Raw genomic sequence first — 17,377 nt, 5'->3', positions numbered from 1 at the left:
CACAGCTGGACGCTGCAGAGGCTTGGTGGAAACGCTGTCTTCACCATCATTTGGACCAGTCTTTTTATATATATATAATATTTTATCCAGTGGCCTCAAAAAAAATTAAGATTTGTGGAGATCAGTGGGAGGTGGGGTCAAGGTGGTGAGAACATTTATCCTTGAAAGGTGGTAGCAGAGAATCTGAGAGTGCAGAAGGACAGATGATGATCTGTCGATCTTGGTCTCCTCGGGGCCAGGAGGGACCAAGCTACTGACTAGGTAAGTGAGCCATTTCCTGCCGAAAGCCTGTGTGTGATGACAATGGCCGGAACCGGAGTTGTGGCTCAAATATCTTCTGTTATTAGAATGATTGCTTTAAAGACCACCGGTTTATTCTTTTTCACAGGGTTGCTCCGAGGGAGGTGGCTGTGCTGCTGTGCAACAAATCAAATGCATTTTACAACCTTGGGAAATGGAAAGAAGCCTACCTCACGGCCAAGGAGTCTCTCCAATGGGATCCGAACTACGTGAGGGTATGGCACCATGGCAGCGTGGGGTGCTGGCTGCCGCCTCCTTTTTAGCCTGTCTTGGAGTCTCGTTTCTTTTAGAAACTGACAAGTTTTGAGGTGCACTTGTCCCTGAGAGCAGGGGGTGTTCTGGTGGTGGGAGGAGGGCAGTGGAGAGTCTGAGGAACTCATTTGGTTCTGACATAGTTACACTAAAACCCGTCATCTGCTCGTGGCCTTTGATCTTTGTAAGGCTCCTGGACAACAGGATGGTAAGTCCTCAGAAAGTCTTTTAAAAAAATATTTATTTATTCTTATTGGAAAGTCAGATTTACAGAGAGGAGGAGAGGCAGAGAGGAAGATCTTCCATCCGATGATTCACTCCCCAAGTGGCCGCAATGGCCAGAGATGAGCCGATCCGAAGCCAGGAGCCAGGAGCTTCTTCCTGGTCTCTCGTGCAGGTGCAGGGTCCCAAGGCTGTGAGCCGTCCTAGACTTTTTTTCCCAGGCCACAAGCAGGGAACTGGATGGGAAGTGGGGCCGCCAGGACATGAACCAGCACCCGTATGGGATCCCAGTGTGTGCAAGGCAAGGACTTCAGCCACTAGGCTACCGCACCGGGCTTAGAAAGTCTTTTACAGTAAAAATCAGCACTTTTGGAGACATCATGAATAACTCGACTGGGTTACTTTTCTCCATCTATGACTGTTTCCTCAGTTGTAAAATGATGTAATGCCTTGGAGTTAAACTTTAATGGACTGGGGAGAAAGTGAAGTTGTTGGCACCCAGTAAATGGGAGCCTTTGTTATATCCTCAGTGGTCTACACTCCACGCGTGACTGCTGGAAGTGGAGCGCAGTGGGGAAGGTCAGAGAGCTGGCCTGCAGATTGTTCCAATCCTGGGAAGGATTTGGATATTCTGCATGATAAAGTAGGCATTAGCTTTTTTTCTCAGGTCATAAGCAAAGAGCTGGATCAGAATTAAAGCAGCCAAGACACAAACTGCTGCCCAAATGGGGTGTCAGTTCTGCAGGCAGAGGGTGAGTTCACTATGCCACCACGCCAGCCCCGCAGATTGGCTCTTCCACTTCTCCTTTTGGAGTGTGGATAGTTTAGAAGTTACTGCCTTTAAAAATGGGAGTGCATATCCAGGAATTCTTCCCAAAGGACGAGAAGTAGCAGTAGCCTCGGGTGGAGGCTGTGGCTGTGGCCCAAGAGGCTCAGGGCAACTTGAAGTGACCAAGCCTGCCGTAGCCTCTGAGAGCCCAGCAATCACGGCCACTTCCGCATTCCTTGTTTGTGTTTATTTTATTAGTTAATTTCTACAGAGAGAGAAGGGGGAGACAGGGCGCTTCCATCTGCTGATTCACTCCCAAATGGCTGCAGTTGCTGGGGCTAGGCCAGGATGAAGCCTGGGGCTTGGAACTCAGTCTGGGTCTCCCACGTGGGTGGCAGGGGCTGGAGTACCTGGGCCATCTCCAATGCTTTCCCAGGCATGGAGCTGGATCAGAGGGGATGGAGCAGGCGGTGGCTTTATCAGCTCTGTCCCACAACTTCCACCTTCACTTTTTCATATTTTAATAGATAAATATAAGATTTATTTATTTTAATGGGAAGACAGATTTACAGAGAGGAGAGGGAGATCTTCCATCTGCTGCTTCGCTCCCCAGATGGCTGCCATGGCCAGAGCTGAGCTGGTCTGAAGCCAGGAGCCAGGAGCTTCTTCTGGGTTTCCCATGCGGATACCCATGCGACTCCCATGCGGCTATGGGCCATCTTCCACTACTTTCTTCCCAGGTCACAAACAGGGAGCCGGATGGGAAGGGGGGCATCCTAGATACGCTTGCAGGTAGAGGGGTTGGTTGGTTGAGAGAAGCTCCACAGTTCCCCCTGCAAAGCTCCTGGATAGTTTTTTTTCTTTTTCTTTTTCTGCTCTACTCCTTCCATTGTCCTCTGTAAAGTAGGAAAAAATTTCTGTCTACCTATTTTTGTGGTTTGAGCGAGTGACATCCTGTGAATCAAACTGATGAGAGAGAGGAGAAAAGCATACTGATGTTGCTTGATGTTAGTACTTCTGTGGCAAGGAACTTCCTAGAAAAGAAGTAATATGCCAGAAGTGGAGAGGCTGAGGGCTTACGTACACTTTTTAACAAAAACCAATACATTGTGGAGACATAAGAAGACAGAGTGAAAACCTGGAGATTAATAAAGGGATAAATAGGCGAGATTCATGCAGGTCCATACCCCTGTTGGATGGCCTCAGGTTCATGGCCACAGAATGTCCCCAGCAGAGGACTGTGCAGGCAGGCCCTGCCTCTCCGGAGTTTTTGCTGTTAGCTTGGGATGCTTGGGAAAGGCTGCTTTTTGAGTTTGTTTAATCTCAGGTGATTTCAGTACAAAATACACCCAAGTCACATATTTTGGGGTGGCATTTTCTGATTCCCTTCACCTCCCTCTAGAATAAAAAAAAAAAATTAAAAATAAATCTATGGAAGGTAAAGAGATGAAAGATTTTGTGCTATTTTGCCTGGTTGAAAAAAAAAAACACTTTTTTTTAAAGATTTATTCATTTTATTACAGCCAGATATACACAGAGGAGGAGAGACAGAGAGGAAGATCTTCCGTCTGATCATTCAATCCCCAAGTGAGTCGCAACGGGCCAGTGCGCGCCGATCCAAAGCCGGGAACCTGGAACCTCTTCCGGGTCCCCCACGCGGGTGCAGGGTCCCAATGCATTGGGCCGTCCTCGACTGCTTTCCCAGGCCACAAGCAGGGAGCTGGATGGGAAGTGGAGCTGCCGGGATTAGAACCGGTGCCCACATGGGATCCTGGGGCTTTAGCCGCTAGGCCACGCCGCCGGGCCCAAAACACTTTATTTTTAAAGATTATTTTTATTGGAAAGGCAGTGTTTCAGAGAGAGACAGAGAGAGACTCTTCCATTTGCTAGATCGTGACCTCAAATGGCTGTGATGGCCAGAACTGGACTGGTGCCAAGCCAGGCGTTTTGGCTGGGTCTCCCACATGGGTACAGGGTACGTGTGTGGGCTGAGCTCTGCTGCCTTCCCAGGCACATGAGTAGGGGGTGGGACAAAGGCATTCCTTCTCCTCCCTTTTTTTTTTTTTTTTGATTGATACTTGTAGTCTTCAGACTTTCAAGTTTAAAACAAATCAAGAATCAGATACCAAAAAATAGAAGAAAGAATTATCACATTATTTTGAGGACATAGATATGTTTACTGTTCCTGGATATCATACATTGTATAAATGTATCAGAATATCACATCCAGGGCCCAGCGCTGTAGCCTAGTGGCCAAAGTCCTTGCCTTGCATATGGGATCCCATATGGGGGCTGGTTCTAATCCCAGTGGCCCACTTCCCATCCAGCTCCCTGCTAGTGGCCTGGAAAAGCTTGTGGTCTGGGAAAGATGGCCCTAAAGCCTTGGGACCCTGCCACCCGCATGGGATACTGGAGGAGGCTCCTGGCTCTTGGCTTCCAATTGGCTCAGATCCGGCCATTGCCAGTGGAGTGAATCTGTGTCTCTCCTCCTCTCTGTATATCTTATTTTCAATAAAAATAAATACATTTAAAAAATGACACCCATAAGTCTGTATACTTTTGTGTCAGTTAAAAATCAAAAACAATTTAAAATCACATGAGCAGTAAAAAAAAAAATCAGAGATTTGGTGTTCAGGCAGACTTAGCAGTGCTTGCTGTTTTCGGAATTCTGTTTGGGTAACTTGCCTGACGGTGCTTCCGATGAGTAGGATGGAGAATGCGGGGTCATGTTATTCCTGGTTCAGTGTGCCATGGGTTGTGTGGAGGAAGCGCTGCACCACTTTTTCTATTACTCATTGTCATTTGATTTTCTTTATACAAAGCAACTTACTTTTTTTTTTTTTTTTTGTACTTTTTTTCTCACTCTTTTTATGGTCCTGAAAGATTTCCCTGCACTCCCTCCCCATTACAGGTTAACATAGCGTATTGAGGGTAGACTAGGTTTTACAGTTTTTCGATGTAGATCTTAAGTATTCTGACATTAATTGTTGGTTTATAGATTATATCACATTATCTTATCGCATTGGATACAGGTTGTTATAGATTGCACTATTATTACAATATACAGGTACTATCTTTCAAGTTGTCATCTTTTCATCTCAGATTAAGGCAAACATGTGGTATTTAACCTTTTGGGATTGGTTCATTTCTCTTAGCATGATGGATTCCAGTCGGGCCCATTTGTCCACAAAGAACTGCATTTCGTTTTTTTTAATAGCTGAGTAGTATTCCATAGAGTAGATGAACCATAGCTTTCTTATCCAGTCTTCTATTGATGGGCATTTTGGCTGCTTCCAGGTTTTTGCGATTGTAGATTGTGCTGCTATGAACATAGGCGTGCATGTTGGTTTCTTGTGTAGGAGATCTTTTGGATATATCCCTAGGAGTGCTATTGCTGGATCATATGGTATGCTGATTTTCAGTTGTTTGAGTATTTGCCAAACTGATTCCCATAGAGGCTGTACTTACTCTTAACCTCTGGTATATTTTGCATTACATTTTTTCTCCCTTACACACCTGGTAGAAATTGTGTTTACTCTGAAAGAACAGCGAACAACTTCTGTGTTTATGTGACAGTCTTAATTCTTTTCCTGAAAACTATTCAATTTCTTTTTCATTCTTCTGTCTGCCCCAAGCTGTGATTTAAGCTATGAATAAGTAAACCACATGTACAGTTAGAACCAAGTCATCTTCCTTCTCTCTCTGTTACATGTTAGATGCGGTGTAAGTTACAACAGGAAAAACGTGGTACGGAATCTGACATGGAAGCTGCTTGCTGGAACTCCGGGTTTCCATCAGAAGAAAGACTTCTGGAGTTCAAATGTTCCATGTTGCTAGATTTGCAGTTTGGACGAAATGGGGTGTAATCCATTTCCCTTTTTTTTAGATTTATTTATTTTTTTATTGGAAAGTCAGATATACACAGAGGAGGAGACACAGAGAAGAAGATCTTCCGTCCACTGGTTTACTCTCCAAGCAGCCGCAATGGCTGGAGCTGAAACGATTCAAAGCCAGGAGCCAGGAACTTCTTCCGGGTCTCCCATGCAGGTGCAGGGTCTCCTTCACTGCTTTCCCAGGCCACAGGCAGGGAGCTGGATGGGAGGCAGGACCCCTGGGACGCGAATCAGTGCCCCTTGGGATCCCAGGTGCGTGCAAGACGAGGACAGTGGCCACTAGGCTACTGTGCTGGGACCCTCCATTCTGTTTTGTGTCCTATTTCAGGGGTACTACCAAGCTGGCTATTCCTTGCTACGGTTGCTGCAGCCTTACGAAGCCGCTCGCATGTTTTTTGAGGGGCTGCGACTTCTGCAGAACAGCCAAGACCAAGGACAGATTCCCGATTTCCTTATTGGGATTTTCACCACTATGAGCAGTAAGTAAGGGGGGGAATTTTTTTTTTAAGTTCCTTGTTATTTTGTTTGAGTGACACCTGGGGGGATAATTGCAGGGTGTTTCTTTTTGGCTATCTGTGGATAAAACTGGTTTGCATTTTAGAAACTCATGCCTTTGTAAAACACACACACACACACACACACACACACACACACACACACCAATTCTGTTGTGCAAAATGAGTTAAAGCTTTTGTAGTTTTGTGCCAGATCCATTCAGTTTTCTGTGTTGCTATTCTTAGAAATGTCCCTGTTTATTCTTCTTGTCTTATTCGTGATGCTTGCTCTTTCGTATCATTTTGACATGACTTTGTCCAGTCTGCTGAGAACACATCCATGTTTGTGAAGGAGTTAACATATGTGGACTGTTTCACACTGAAATTACCTGAGGAACTCCAACTTCAGAAAGAGCTGTCTGGTGTGTCTTCCTTGCAGGTGGTGAGCTGTAGAGATTCTTTTGGGAGGTCTGTCCTTCACATACCAGAGCCAGAAGAGAGCTTTCATTCCCAGGGACTGGGAGTGGAAGGCACAGGGAAGCGGAAGTCTTTGAAGTAACCCTTATCTTCCACTGACTTCTGCATTCCCACACCATCTATCTCAGTAGCAACCTTGGAATTCACCACCCTCATCCAGAGAATCCGTTGTTCTTTCACAATTTTCTTGTTTCTTGTCTAGATGCGATGGAAATCCTTGTGCCTTGGGCATTCCTGCAGGCTTCACGTATCTGTTGCGAAGACCCTATGTACTAATGCATTCATACAACTGTATGTAGTTTGTGTTTTGTTTTTGCTTTTGTGTCCACAGGGGAAGAAGAGGATGCTGTGTGAGTCTAACTGCCATTCCTCTATATGTCACCAATTTCAACATTTCTAAACTCGGAAACTTTTATTTCAGGTGACTCCATTGTTTTGCAAAGTTTTTTGCCCTGCTTCGATCATCTTTTTACTGCTGGATTTTCAACACAAGTGTGGCAGTCTGTCATAGAAAGGTTGGCGAAGAAAGGACTGTGGCACGTAAGTAAAAAAAGAGATGACTTTTTAAAGAGCAGCGTATACTGTGATTCTACGATTTATTTTTTTTTTTAATTTTATCTTTGATCATACTTATATAGTTGATTAGGGTGGGAAAGATCAAGGGTTAGGGGAAAGTGGGTGAGACTATTGTTTTCATCTTTTCGTTTTGCTTCTTCCTATATTGTGGGAAAAAGGGGATAGATAAGGGGAGAAGCCACACCCAGAGACTCCCAACCAACTCAGTATCCGGGGATGAGGAACGGCCACCCGTTGGCATCCTAGGGTCCCCAGGGTGGAGTATGCTCTGAGGATTCTGCTTAGGTTGTTCTGATAGCTCTGAAATGCTGCCAATCTCACCAATCCAAGGATGAGGAAATGCTTCCAAGGTCAATTGGCTGACATAGTCCACCTTAGAGTACCCATTTGCCTAGATATTTATTGTCAATACTTGGCTGGGGTAGTTTATCAATTTGTTCTGCCCTCCTTCCTCTAGTATGGTACCAGGTATCCTCTGCAGGTTCCAATGTACTGCCATATCCTCCATGTCCCCTACTCTTTCTAAGCCGCTGAGGAGGTCCAGCTCTGACACATGCACTCCATGGTCACATCATAGATCCTGTGATTTTCCCCATGGGTGAAATTCTGAGTCCAGTGATTCGTTTTGGGGGATCCTCAAAGAAGCCTTGTCTGAAGTGATCCCAGATCTGACTCTTGTGTGTGCTTGACAGTACAGAGTCCAGCTCTGCCTGTGACCCACATCAGCCTATGCACACACTGGTAGTTGTAGTTACAATATCTGGGTCAGTTCTGTCTCCAGCCCCACCCATCTCCTACACAAACTGATGGGTGCTGCAGCCCATCCCGACCCTGCCAACCATACCCTTGGCCCTCATGTTCACCAGCGGGAACTACAGCCTAGTCAGAGTGCCCACCAATAACTACCACTAGGCCTGCACCCAGCCCTGGTTCCTGTGCTTGCCAGTATATGCGGCAGTCTAGTCTAGTATGTTCCACATCCCATTCAGCTCTCCTGTACCTCAGTGGGCATTGAAGCCTACTTCAACCAACCAACCCCACTCTCCCAACCCACATTCATGAGGGCAGGTGCTACTACCACCTGTCTACCCAGATCTTGCACTCCCAGATCTTGCACTCTCCAGGTGCTTCAGCAGTCTAGCTTGACAGGACTTGCCCCCAGTCCCAGGGTTTGTCAACTGATGCTATGGCAAAGCCCAACCATGCTGCACCCACTCTGGCTTCTGCATGCACCAGTGGGTACATTTGGTTAGCCTAGCCTGGCTCTTCCCCTAACTCAGTTCACATGCACACCAACAGGCGTTGTAGCCCTTCCCAGCCTCATGTCACCGGTTCCAGCTCTCATGGTCATCAGCTAGTCCACATTAGGGCAGGATTGGGGGCTGGCTGGACTGGGCTAGGCTGCAGCACCCGCCAAGCTCCTCTGTCAGGTCTCCTCCCTGGGGCAGATCTTGCACATACCAGTGGATTTTGACCCAGCTCATCTCAGTCTACCTTCTAGCCTGGCAGGAACAGTGGCCTTGCCCAACCGGCCCATACCCATTCCGTTTCTTACTGTTGGGTGCTACAGCCCAGCCACACATGGTCCATGCTCACACACAGCTCTTGTGTGGTACAGTGGGAGCAAAGATCTAGCTCAGCTTGTCCTGTACTCACCGTGGCTTTCATAAACACCAGTGGGTGCTGGAGTCTAGCCCAGTCTAGCATGCTTTCCCCTCCCCTCCTTTCCCTCACCCAGCCCAGCATCAAGCATGTGGAGAAATCCCCAGGCTTGCTCTGCCTGCCTGGAGGTGAGCCCCCTGGTCCCGCAGGCTCCTGGCCCTCTGCAAGCCTGCACCCCGAGTCCCCACAATCGGCCACCCATTCCCCATTGGCACAGCAATGGTGGCAGCCAAATGATTTCTTTATATTGCCACTGAGGGATTGTAATGTATTATTTGTTCATCTTGATGCCAGAATAACGTTTGAACTAGGACATTATTGAAGGTATCTTGATGCCAGAATAACGTTTGAACTAGGACATTATTGAAGGTGGAAGGTTGTTGAGATTATCAACCAGCCAAATCGCTCTGATTTTAATATAAGGAATAGGTGGCACCCATACTTTTTGCTTTGTCTTTCTCTGATCATACAGATAGATGAGGACAACCAACTATACGATGTTCCCGTCCACAATCCTTTTCACCCTGCACTAGCTGGTGTGGGCTCAGGTGATGCTTATGCTCCTTGGAGGAGTTACTGCCTTTTTAAGGGCCTGAGAGCCTTCGGTACTAGCTATGTGGGACTGTAAGATCTGATCCCAGGGCCACAAAAGCACCAACTGGGCAGCCTGGACTTTTGTGTCACACAGATATTTCCCTGAATCCTAATCTTCCACTTAAACTTCCTTTCTGTGCCTTATTTCCTCATTCTTTTCAGGTGCAGCATAAACCCTATCCTCTCAGGGTAGAGAATTAGAAATAGTGCCTCTGAGCACCTAGTAATACTCTGTAACATTTGTGGAAGGCCTATAATCTGTGCATGAAACTAATCTGAAACCCACCCACATAGCAGGAAATAGGGAAATGAACTGAACTCTTGGTGTACCAGAAGTCAGACATCCAGGGCCCTGTGAAGTCTTTTCCTTTTAAGTAAGGTGACTGTACTAAGTGATCTATAAGGATCTTTCCAGACTTACTTTGTTTTAAAGTTGTAAAATTCTGATTCCACATACCAACATGGATGTCTGAGTAGGGAGCTTTACATCTCATGAGGAGAAATGTAGTTGCGTCTGCAGCACCCGCAGAACAACCCTGTCCTGTCTTCCCAGTGTGAAGTGGAATGCACAGAGCTTCTTGCCGTGGGTAGGTGGGTGCTGAGGTAGGTGGAAGCTAGATGGCTCCTAATCAGGTCTTCACTGCATCTCGGGGAAGGCCATGGAATCTAGCCCAAGTGGCCAGTCCAACATTCTGCTTTCAGTAGAGTCCAGGCGTCTTACAAGTCAGGATTTCAGTCGCGACGGGGCATCTGGTATGGATGTGCGACAGTGGGGCCTGTGCAGTGTGAGCAGTGAGAAGTGAGCACCGAACTGAAGGAAACTAGCAACAAGACATGGCCGTGGCCTTGGTCTCCGTGGGCCTAAGTCTGCGGGCAGGAGAGTGCATGATGGAAGCTGGGGCTGAGACCAGGCCTCCTGTCATGGTCATGACCAGGGCCTGGAATTCCTGGACCTGTTGGCATTCCCGGGTGATCTCAGTAGAGGTCTCTTGGGATGCTCCGTGTGACGCAGGAATGATTGCTTAACCTCTCTGCACGTCAGCGTCTTTAGAGTTTATGATGGCTTACACTAACAAATTCAGCAGGTAGCTTTAAAAAAATAGACAAGACTTGAGGATGTTTCATTTTCTCTTTGTTTTTAAAGCTTAAAAGTGGCCTTTGTTCCCTGATAATCTTTATTCTTCCACCCTTTTGTTTTTCTGCACCCTCGTCAGTCATTTCTGCTTCTGTCAGCAAGAAAAGACCGACTACCAAGAGAGATCCACGTCCCAGAGTTGTCAATGAAAAGCCTCTTTGAGGTAAGGTGACTTTTTAAAAAAGATGTATTTAGTATTATTTGAAAGGCAGAGTTACAGAGAACAGGAGAATGAGAGAGAGAGAGAGAGAGAGAGAGAGAGAGAGAGAGAGAGAGAAAGCTCTTGCATCCTTTGGTTTCCTCCCCAAATGGCTGCAGTGACCTGAGCTGAGCTGATCCAAAGCCAGGAGCCAGGAGCTTCTTCTGAATCTCCCACATAGGAGCAGGGGCCCAAGGACTTGAGCCATCCTCCACTGCTTTTCCAGGCCATTAGCAGGGGGCTGGATGGGAAGAGAAGCAGCCAGGACATGTCAGACATGAAGCAGCACCTAACCTATATGGATGAGAATGCTTGCAGGTAGAGGATGAGCCGGTGAGCCGGTGAGCCGGTGAGCCATCCCCTAAGGTGGCTTGCTGAAACGTGTTTTCAGTTCAGGCTGTGTAGCTTGTATTTCCCGTTCAGCTGTCTCTCCGCAAACTTGTTATTTATAGAATCCTTAGGCCTGAGCCACAACTAATCCAGTTTATACCGATTGCAAACAATGAATGGAGTTTAAAGTTTTGTATTGTTGGAGTGACTGCCATGATTCATTCTTTTGTCTTTCTTTTTCCTTCCAGAAATATGTCCTCATTGGACTTTCGGAGAAAATGGAACAAGTGCCCAAGTTAGTCCAGTGGCTCATCTCCATCGGTGCCAGCCTTGAGACCATAGGACCTTACCCTCTTCATGCCCTGATGCAGCTCTGTATCCAAGCAAGTGAGTCTTCTCCCAGTTCCGCACCTTCAGAGCTGGCCTGCTGGCCCTGAGTCAGGGACTCCGCAGAGCTCAAGTGAAACTAGCATTTAGCCATTTGAATATTGACATTGATGAAGGGAAACAGCATGATCTTCCTTTGTCTTGGGATCTAGCAGTGCAGGAGGCCCACATGGAGAGGATTCTGCTTCCCTGCACAGATCCTGGCAGCAGGTTGGAGCCTTGACATTCAGGTGAGCTTGGAAAGTTGAATACACAGAGAGGAGGATCTTCTGTCTACTGATTTACTCCCCAAGTGGCCCCAGTGGCCGGAGCTGCACCTATCCGAAGCCAGGAACCAGGAGCTTCTTCTGGGTCTCCCACACAGGTGCAGGGTCCCAAGGTTTTGGGCTGTCCTCGACTGCTTTTTCCCAGTCCACAAACAGGGAGCTGAATGGGAAGTGGAGCTGCCGGGATTAAAACTGGTGCCCATATGGGATCCTGCCATGTGCAAAGTGAGGACTTCAGCCACTAGGCCACTGTGCTGGACCCTAATGCACACTTTTAAAATCCACACAGTTGTTTCAAGTATTCTTCCCTCCCACTGTTTATCCATTAATCTGCGCAATAGGTTTAAAATACTGCTCTCAGGAATCCTTTAAAAACAATCAACAGGGAATATTGCTCTGTCTTCATATACACACGTGGAAGTCGTTACTGGCAAAGTTCTGCGGGTTCTTTCCTCAGCTTAGTAGAGAGAGAAAAAGCTGGGAATCAGTTGCAGCCAAAGAAATTTTATCTGAGAGGTAAACCGGGGAATGACAAAAGCAGAAGGTGGGGAAAGCGCCCCGCAAGAGGAATCTGGGGGATGGGGTGCCTCCACAAAAGGAGAGGGGAGGAGCAACGGGAATTCCCTGGAGTGGACCTGCAATTGTGAGCATCCACGGCCCGCCCCTCGCCTGGACAGGAATCTGTAGGGAAGAGGTTCCCCACCGATGGGCTCTCCATCAGGAAGGAGCAGGGCAGTTCCCACGCCACCCACTCGAAAATGTGGCCAAAATGCTAGCGGGCTTCGATGGTCTCAGAGGCGTTTTTTCTTTCTATAAAAATCCACACCACTTCATTGTTTTTTTAGATGAAAAAAGGTTTAAGATGAATAAAGGATTTCACAATGTTCTTTTGGGGCCCACAGTCGCCTTAGTTTATTATTATTTTTTTAAACAATTTTCAAGTACTAGAAAATGTTGCCAGAATGGCTAAAAACAATGAAAATGTTAGATGATTTCTATATGAAAATCCTGTGTGTGTTCCTTTCTTGCACTCAGGACTGATTATAAGATTTTCTAGGTGATTTGTGTATAGTTACGTAAAAATTACAAAAGAAGAGGAAGGAGGGACAGTTTCTTCTGACTTTCCAGCATTGTTCTGCCATGAGGCCTTGTACTCTACCCCAGGGAAAAGGGCAGTGGCTCATCCCAGTTTCGAGTTAGGGAAGGGAAGCAGAGAAGCAAGCCTGTGGTCTTGCATGTCATGACTTCAGTGGGGCCTACAAGCTGGTTCCTGTAGCTGCAGGTAGCATTGGTACAATCAGGTCGTCAGAGGAGAACCCTGACACGGTGACTGTGATGCGGTGTCCACGGTGATGGTGAAGGCACATGTAGCTTTTCTAGATCCCTGGGCCTACAGTGGAGGAGTCTGAGAAAAGGATTCAGAAAATCTGGCCTACTGTCAGTAACGTAGGAGAGTCATCTTTTCATCAGGGATGCTGGCTTGTTGATTGAAACAGGGGTGGCGGGTGCCCCACCAGGGCTCCCATCACACCTGCTGACAGCCAACTCAAGCGGAGCACTTGACCAGAGAATTGCGGTTGGTCCACAAGTATCACTTTCCAGGGAGGTTGTCCTTCAGCTCACATCTCTTCCTGGGGGCTTCCCTTGATCTACGCAGTAGTAGGGAGATGCGCTAGGTCTGACTGTGGCCTCACAGTGGTTCAGTGGTCACAGTGGCCAGTTAGAGACCGCTTCTGCTAACGTCACTTCCTTTCTCAGCTGCTTCTTTGGCCCTGTCCCATTTCCCTCACTTTCTTTTCCCTGAGAGCTTGTTCTCATTAAATCACAAGTCTAAGAAGACAGGGTTCCGCTTTCTAGGGAACCTGACCTAAGGTCATGAAGAGAACTTTCTAGAATTCATTCTTTCTGTCTACAAATTCTGTGCCTTTCCACACGTTTGTGGGAACATGTGTTGATTCTCCATTTGAATGTTTGCCTCCGTTTGTTTTGCTGGTTTCCTATGTAGAAAGTAACATCAGTAACTCCTTCTAATTTCATTTTCTCTGTTAGAAGAAAACCAGCTCTTCAGGTGGCTAATGAAACACAAGCCCCAGTGGAAAGGCCGAATCAACCAGAAGGATGAGAGTGGCTGCACGGTCCTGCACGTGGTCGCTGCGCACACCCCTGGATATGATGTGAAGCGTAAGTATGAGGCCCACTGGAGGGCGCTGTGGCCCGGAGGAGTGCAGGCACTCGAACCAACTCCTCACTAGGTTCCCCTGTGCCCTTGTGTGGCCCACACGGGGCTGTTGCAGAAGGGAGTTGCGGGAAAGAAGGAGGAATTGCAGGAAACCACGTACTCTTTTAGCTTTACGTGATTTCTGTGGGGTTGAAGGCGTCTGGCTGCGTTACTCCCTCCTCATTCTGTGACTGCTAAAGTGTTTGTTTTGATGCCAAATATGTGTTAGGTGCCAGAGGTGAGCTGTGGGTGGCATATGTCACCCAGAAGTAGGAGGCGAGCTCATGCAAGAAAAGCTGATTGTTTGGACGCACAATACTTGGCTAGGCTGTGAGATAGAAGACTGTGTTCATTCTCACACTCAAGTTCTCCCAGGCTATCGCAGCCCCCAGTCTTTGTTTTCAGTTCTAGACAGAAGAAAACATGTTTTACACACAACGGTAACAGGCTGGCAGCCTTCCCAGGCAGGAGGTGACCAGGGGTGTTGAGGGGCTTGAGCCTGCTGCTCCCGCAGTCTGAACTGTTCATGGGGCTGAGGTAAGGCTGCCATGTTTCTGATGGCCAGAGACATTGGAAATTCAACTTTTTTTTTAATAAAAAAATTAATTTTTATTGCAAAGTCAGATATACAGAGAGGCAGATCTTCTGTCCACTGATTCACTCCCCAAATGGTCACAGTAGCCGGAGCTGAGCTGATCCAAATCCAGGAACCAGGAACCAAATCCAGGTCTCCCACGCAGGGGCAAGGTCCCAAGGCCTTGGGCCACCCTTGACTGCTTTCCCAGGTCACAAGCGGAGAGCTAGATTGGAAGTGGGGCCCTGGGACATGAACCAGCCACCCACATGGGATTCTGGCACGTCCAGGGTGAAGACTTTAGCCACTAGGCTACTGCACCAGGCCTGGAAATTTTACCTTTTGAAAGTGTGAAATCTTAATTTTTACGTGTTGGCTCAGAATTACACATGCCTATGGCCTAGACCTAGCCCGATCTCTGTTTGAGGACCTGTAGCCTAGTGGGTCCCTGGAGGAAAACGACAAGCTTTGTATCTTTATTATGTCTCTGCAACAATCCAGCGCAGTTTGTTTTCTGATAGTCCCAGCTTGATGGGGACCTGGAATTCTGGGAACCTGTGTTAATTCCAGTGTCATTGTTTCTGAAACTTCTTAGCAGATAGAGCTAGGACCCACATGTCTGTACCACCTTGTGATACCCAGTATCTCTAATACTGTATATGTCTGTATATTCTGCATTAAAAATATGAATTTTTACTGATACCTTGGATTTGAGTTTAACACTGTGGTTATTAGTCTTTTAAATTTAATTTTGAAGATATATTTATTTTCATTTGAGAGACTTTTTTTTAACAAAGAGAAGGAGGAGCAGAAGGGCCTTCCATTTACTGGTTCACTGGCCAAATGTCCACAGTGGCCAGAGCCGAGCTGATCTGAAGCCAGCAGTCAGGAGCTGTTTTGGGGGTCTTCCATGCAGGTGCAGGGTCCCAAGGACTTGGGCCGTCTCTGCTGCTTTTGCAGGTCATATGCAAAGGGTTCGATCAGAAGTGGAGCAGCTGGTATACAGAATGCTGCCACTGCAGGAGGAGGAATAGCGTGCTGTGCCCCATCCTTTTAGAATTTTTAACACCTGTTATCTGCAGTCACTACCTTTTTGATTGTGAGTTTCACACTGACAAATGTGTCACCTTTGAGAAATAACACTTATGGCAACATTTCGAGGCTCTTCTGATCTTCACTCTGAGAACATCAGTGAAGATGTTACCAGGTTTTTCCTCACTGCTTTTACTGGAGTTATGTTAGTCAATTGTACTTTCGCTCTTCCGTTTTTAATTTTAATTAATGAATTCGAAGGAGAGAGAAAGAACACGCTCCTGTTCATTTGTTCATTCTCCGGATCCCCAGTGCTGACCGACACCCAGAGCTGGCCCATGCTGAAGCATGGAACTCAGAACTCAATCCGAGTCGCCATTAGGCGATAGAGATCCAGGTGTGAGCCATTAGCACCTGCCGCAGCTGTTTGGGAAGTGAAACAGTAGATGGAGGATGTCTCTGCTTAGCTCTGCTTTTCACATAACCAGATACATCATTTGTTGAAAGAGCTATAAATGGGATTTAAAATTATTTGAACCCAAATCAAGTTCTCTTAATTCTGTACTTCCATGAATTTTTTGGAAGACCCCTGTATTTCTATATCTAATTTTAAAGCTTTTCTGTGGTTCTAAGTTTCTAAGATGTTCATTTTTCCTGATTGAGTTATTATTGATTATTATTATTACTACAGACTTACCCAATACATTAATATAGTAAAAATTCTATAATTATTAAACATAACATTCTCAAGGAAGCTGACAGAGGTGGATTGTGGTTGCTTCTTATTGTCCCTTTGTTAGGTTGATCCTCTGGGGCCTGGGAGATTTGGGCAGTCTACCATCGTGATTTTACTTACTTTAACAGATCACCACATTCTTAGTGATAGCTTTCCAATTCAGTACTCTTGTATTTAATACTGATGTAATTGAGTATTCTGCTTGGTGTTCTGCAAAGCTAAAACAAGATGTTAGTTTCACCTGTACTGTCCTCTGAAATTCTGTGCCATCTTTTAAGCTCACATGACTGTGGCAGAATCCAGCTCTTTGTCATCACTGAACAAATTCAAGGCTACTGTTAATGTCGATCGGCCACGTAAATTTCCCTGTCCTTTGTCCCCTATGTCAGAATTAGCAAGGGAGAGTTGATTATGCATTCAGTTCCTCTCCTAGTTTGATCGTTTCCATTGCTGAGCTCATGACCCTTGGTACTTGGCGGTGTTTAGGTCAGGTACAGTTGGGTTATCTCCCTCTCCAGGACAACTGATTTAAAAATGTCAATTATCTTTGCAAAATCTCATCACAGCATCACCTCGATTAGTATTTGAGTGAATTACTAGAAGAACAGTGTCCATTATGGATCGGGAATCTTGGAGGTCTCTTTAGAATTCTACTTTCACAGTAAGCTCCTCAACAGATAGAAAACATGGCTTTATAATTTTTTTTTATCTTGGTAATGAGAAAAAGATGATTGTGATGAGAAAATCAGAAAGGGGAACACCAGGAGGAGGGTGATGCTGGAATTGAAAAAAAAAAAACAAAAACGTTGTGTTGCATGGTGAATTTTAGGGAGAATTACATGTGGAACTTGGAGAACAGATCTTGATTTGTGTAACTCTCCATGCCCACACAAATCTTCGGCACTCCCAGGCATGTATCCATCCCATTGTGAAACAGTTGCATTTGTAACTACGGAGATTCCTGATGCTTGACAAGCAGACAGCATCTGAACGGTACTAGAGGGCTGGGAGGGTGGTACCAGTGACAACAGAGAGCCCCTGATGCCAGAGCAACTGCCATGTTTTTCTTCTATCCCCAGATGCACTTTTTCTCTGGAAGAATATTTTGTTTCCTCTCTAGAGAATAAAAAAAAAAAAATTCTGAAGTCACAGATTGTTGTTATCGTTAAGGCTGTAACTGTTGCCTAGTAACCAGGTTCCCCCCTCCTTGCTTGTTGCCAAGGAGAGGGGAGAAGGGTAGGTAGAGGGGAGCGCACTTCTG

At 46.3% G+C, this 17,377-nt stretch overlaps 1 protein-coding gene across 2 annotated transcripts in view; it reads left to right on the top strand.

The window, feature by feature from the left end:
- TRANK1 (tetratricopeptide repeat and ankyrin repeat containing 1) overlaps positions 1–17,377 on the top strand; it is an 86,057-nt gene that overhangs the window by 24,016 nt on the left and 44,664 nt on the right. For both annotated transcript variants that reach the window (XM_058657153.1, XM_058657152.1), the window contains exons 2-7: positions 389–515; positions 5,765–5,915; positions 6,829–6,947; positions 10,454–10,537; positions 11,152–11,290; positions 13,606–13,737. In XM_058657153.1, coding sequence (XP_058513136.1) covers positions 389–515; positions 5,765–5,915; positions 6,829–6,947; positions 10,454–10,537; positions 11,152–11,290; positions 13,606–13,737 — 752 coding nt within the window. The remainder of the gene's footprint in view (positions 1–388; positions 516–5,764; positions 5,916–6,828; positions 6,948–10,453; positions 10,538–11,151; positions 11,291–13,605; positions 13,738–17,377) is intronic.

Source organism: Ochotona princeps, chromosome 30, assembly GCF_030435755.1.
Source record: "Ochotona princeps isolate mOchPri1 chromosome 30, mOchPri1.hap1, whole genome shotgun sequence".
NCBI lineage: Eukaryota > Metazoa > Chordata > Mammalia > Lagomorpha > Ochotonidae > Ochotona > Ochotona princeps.
The sequence above is the reverse complement of the archived record's forward strand: the minus strand, read 5'-3'. Positions and strand labels throughout refer to the sequence as shown.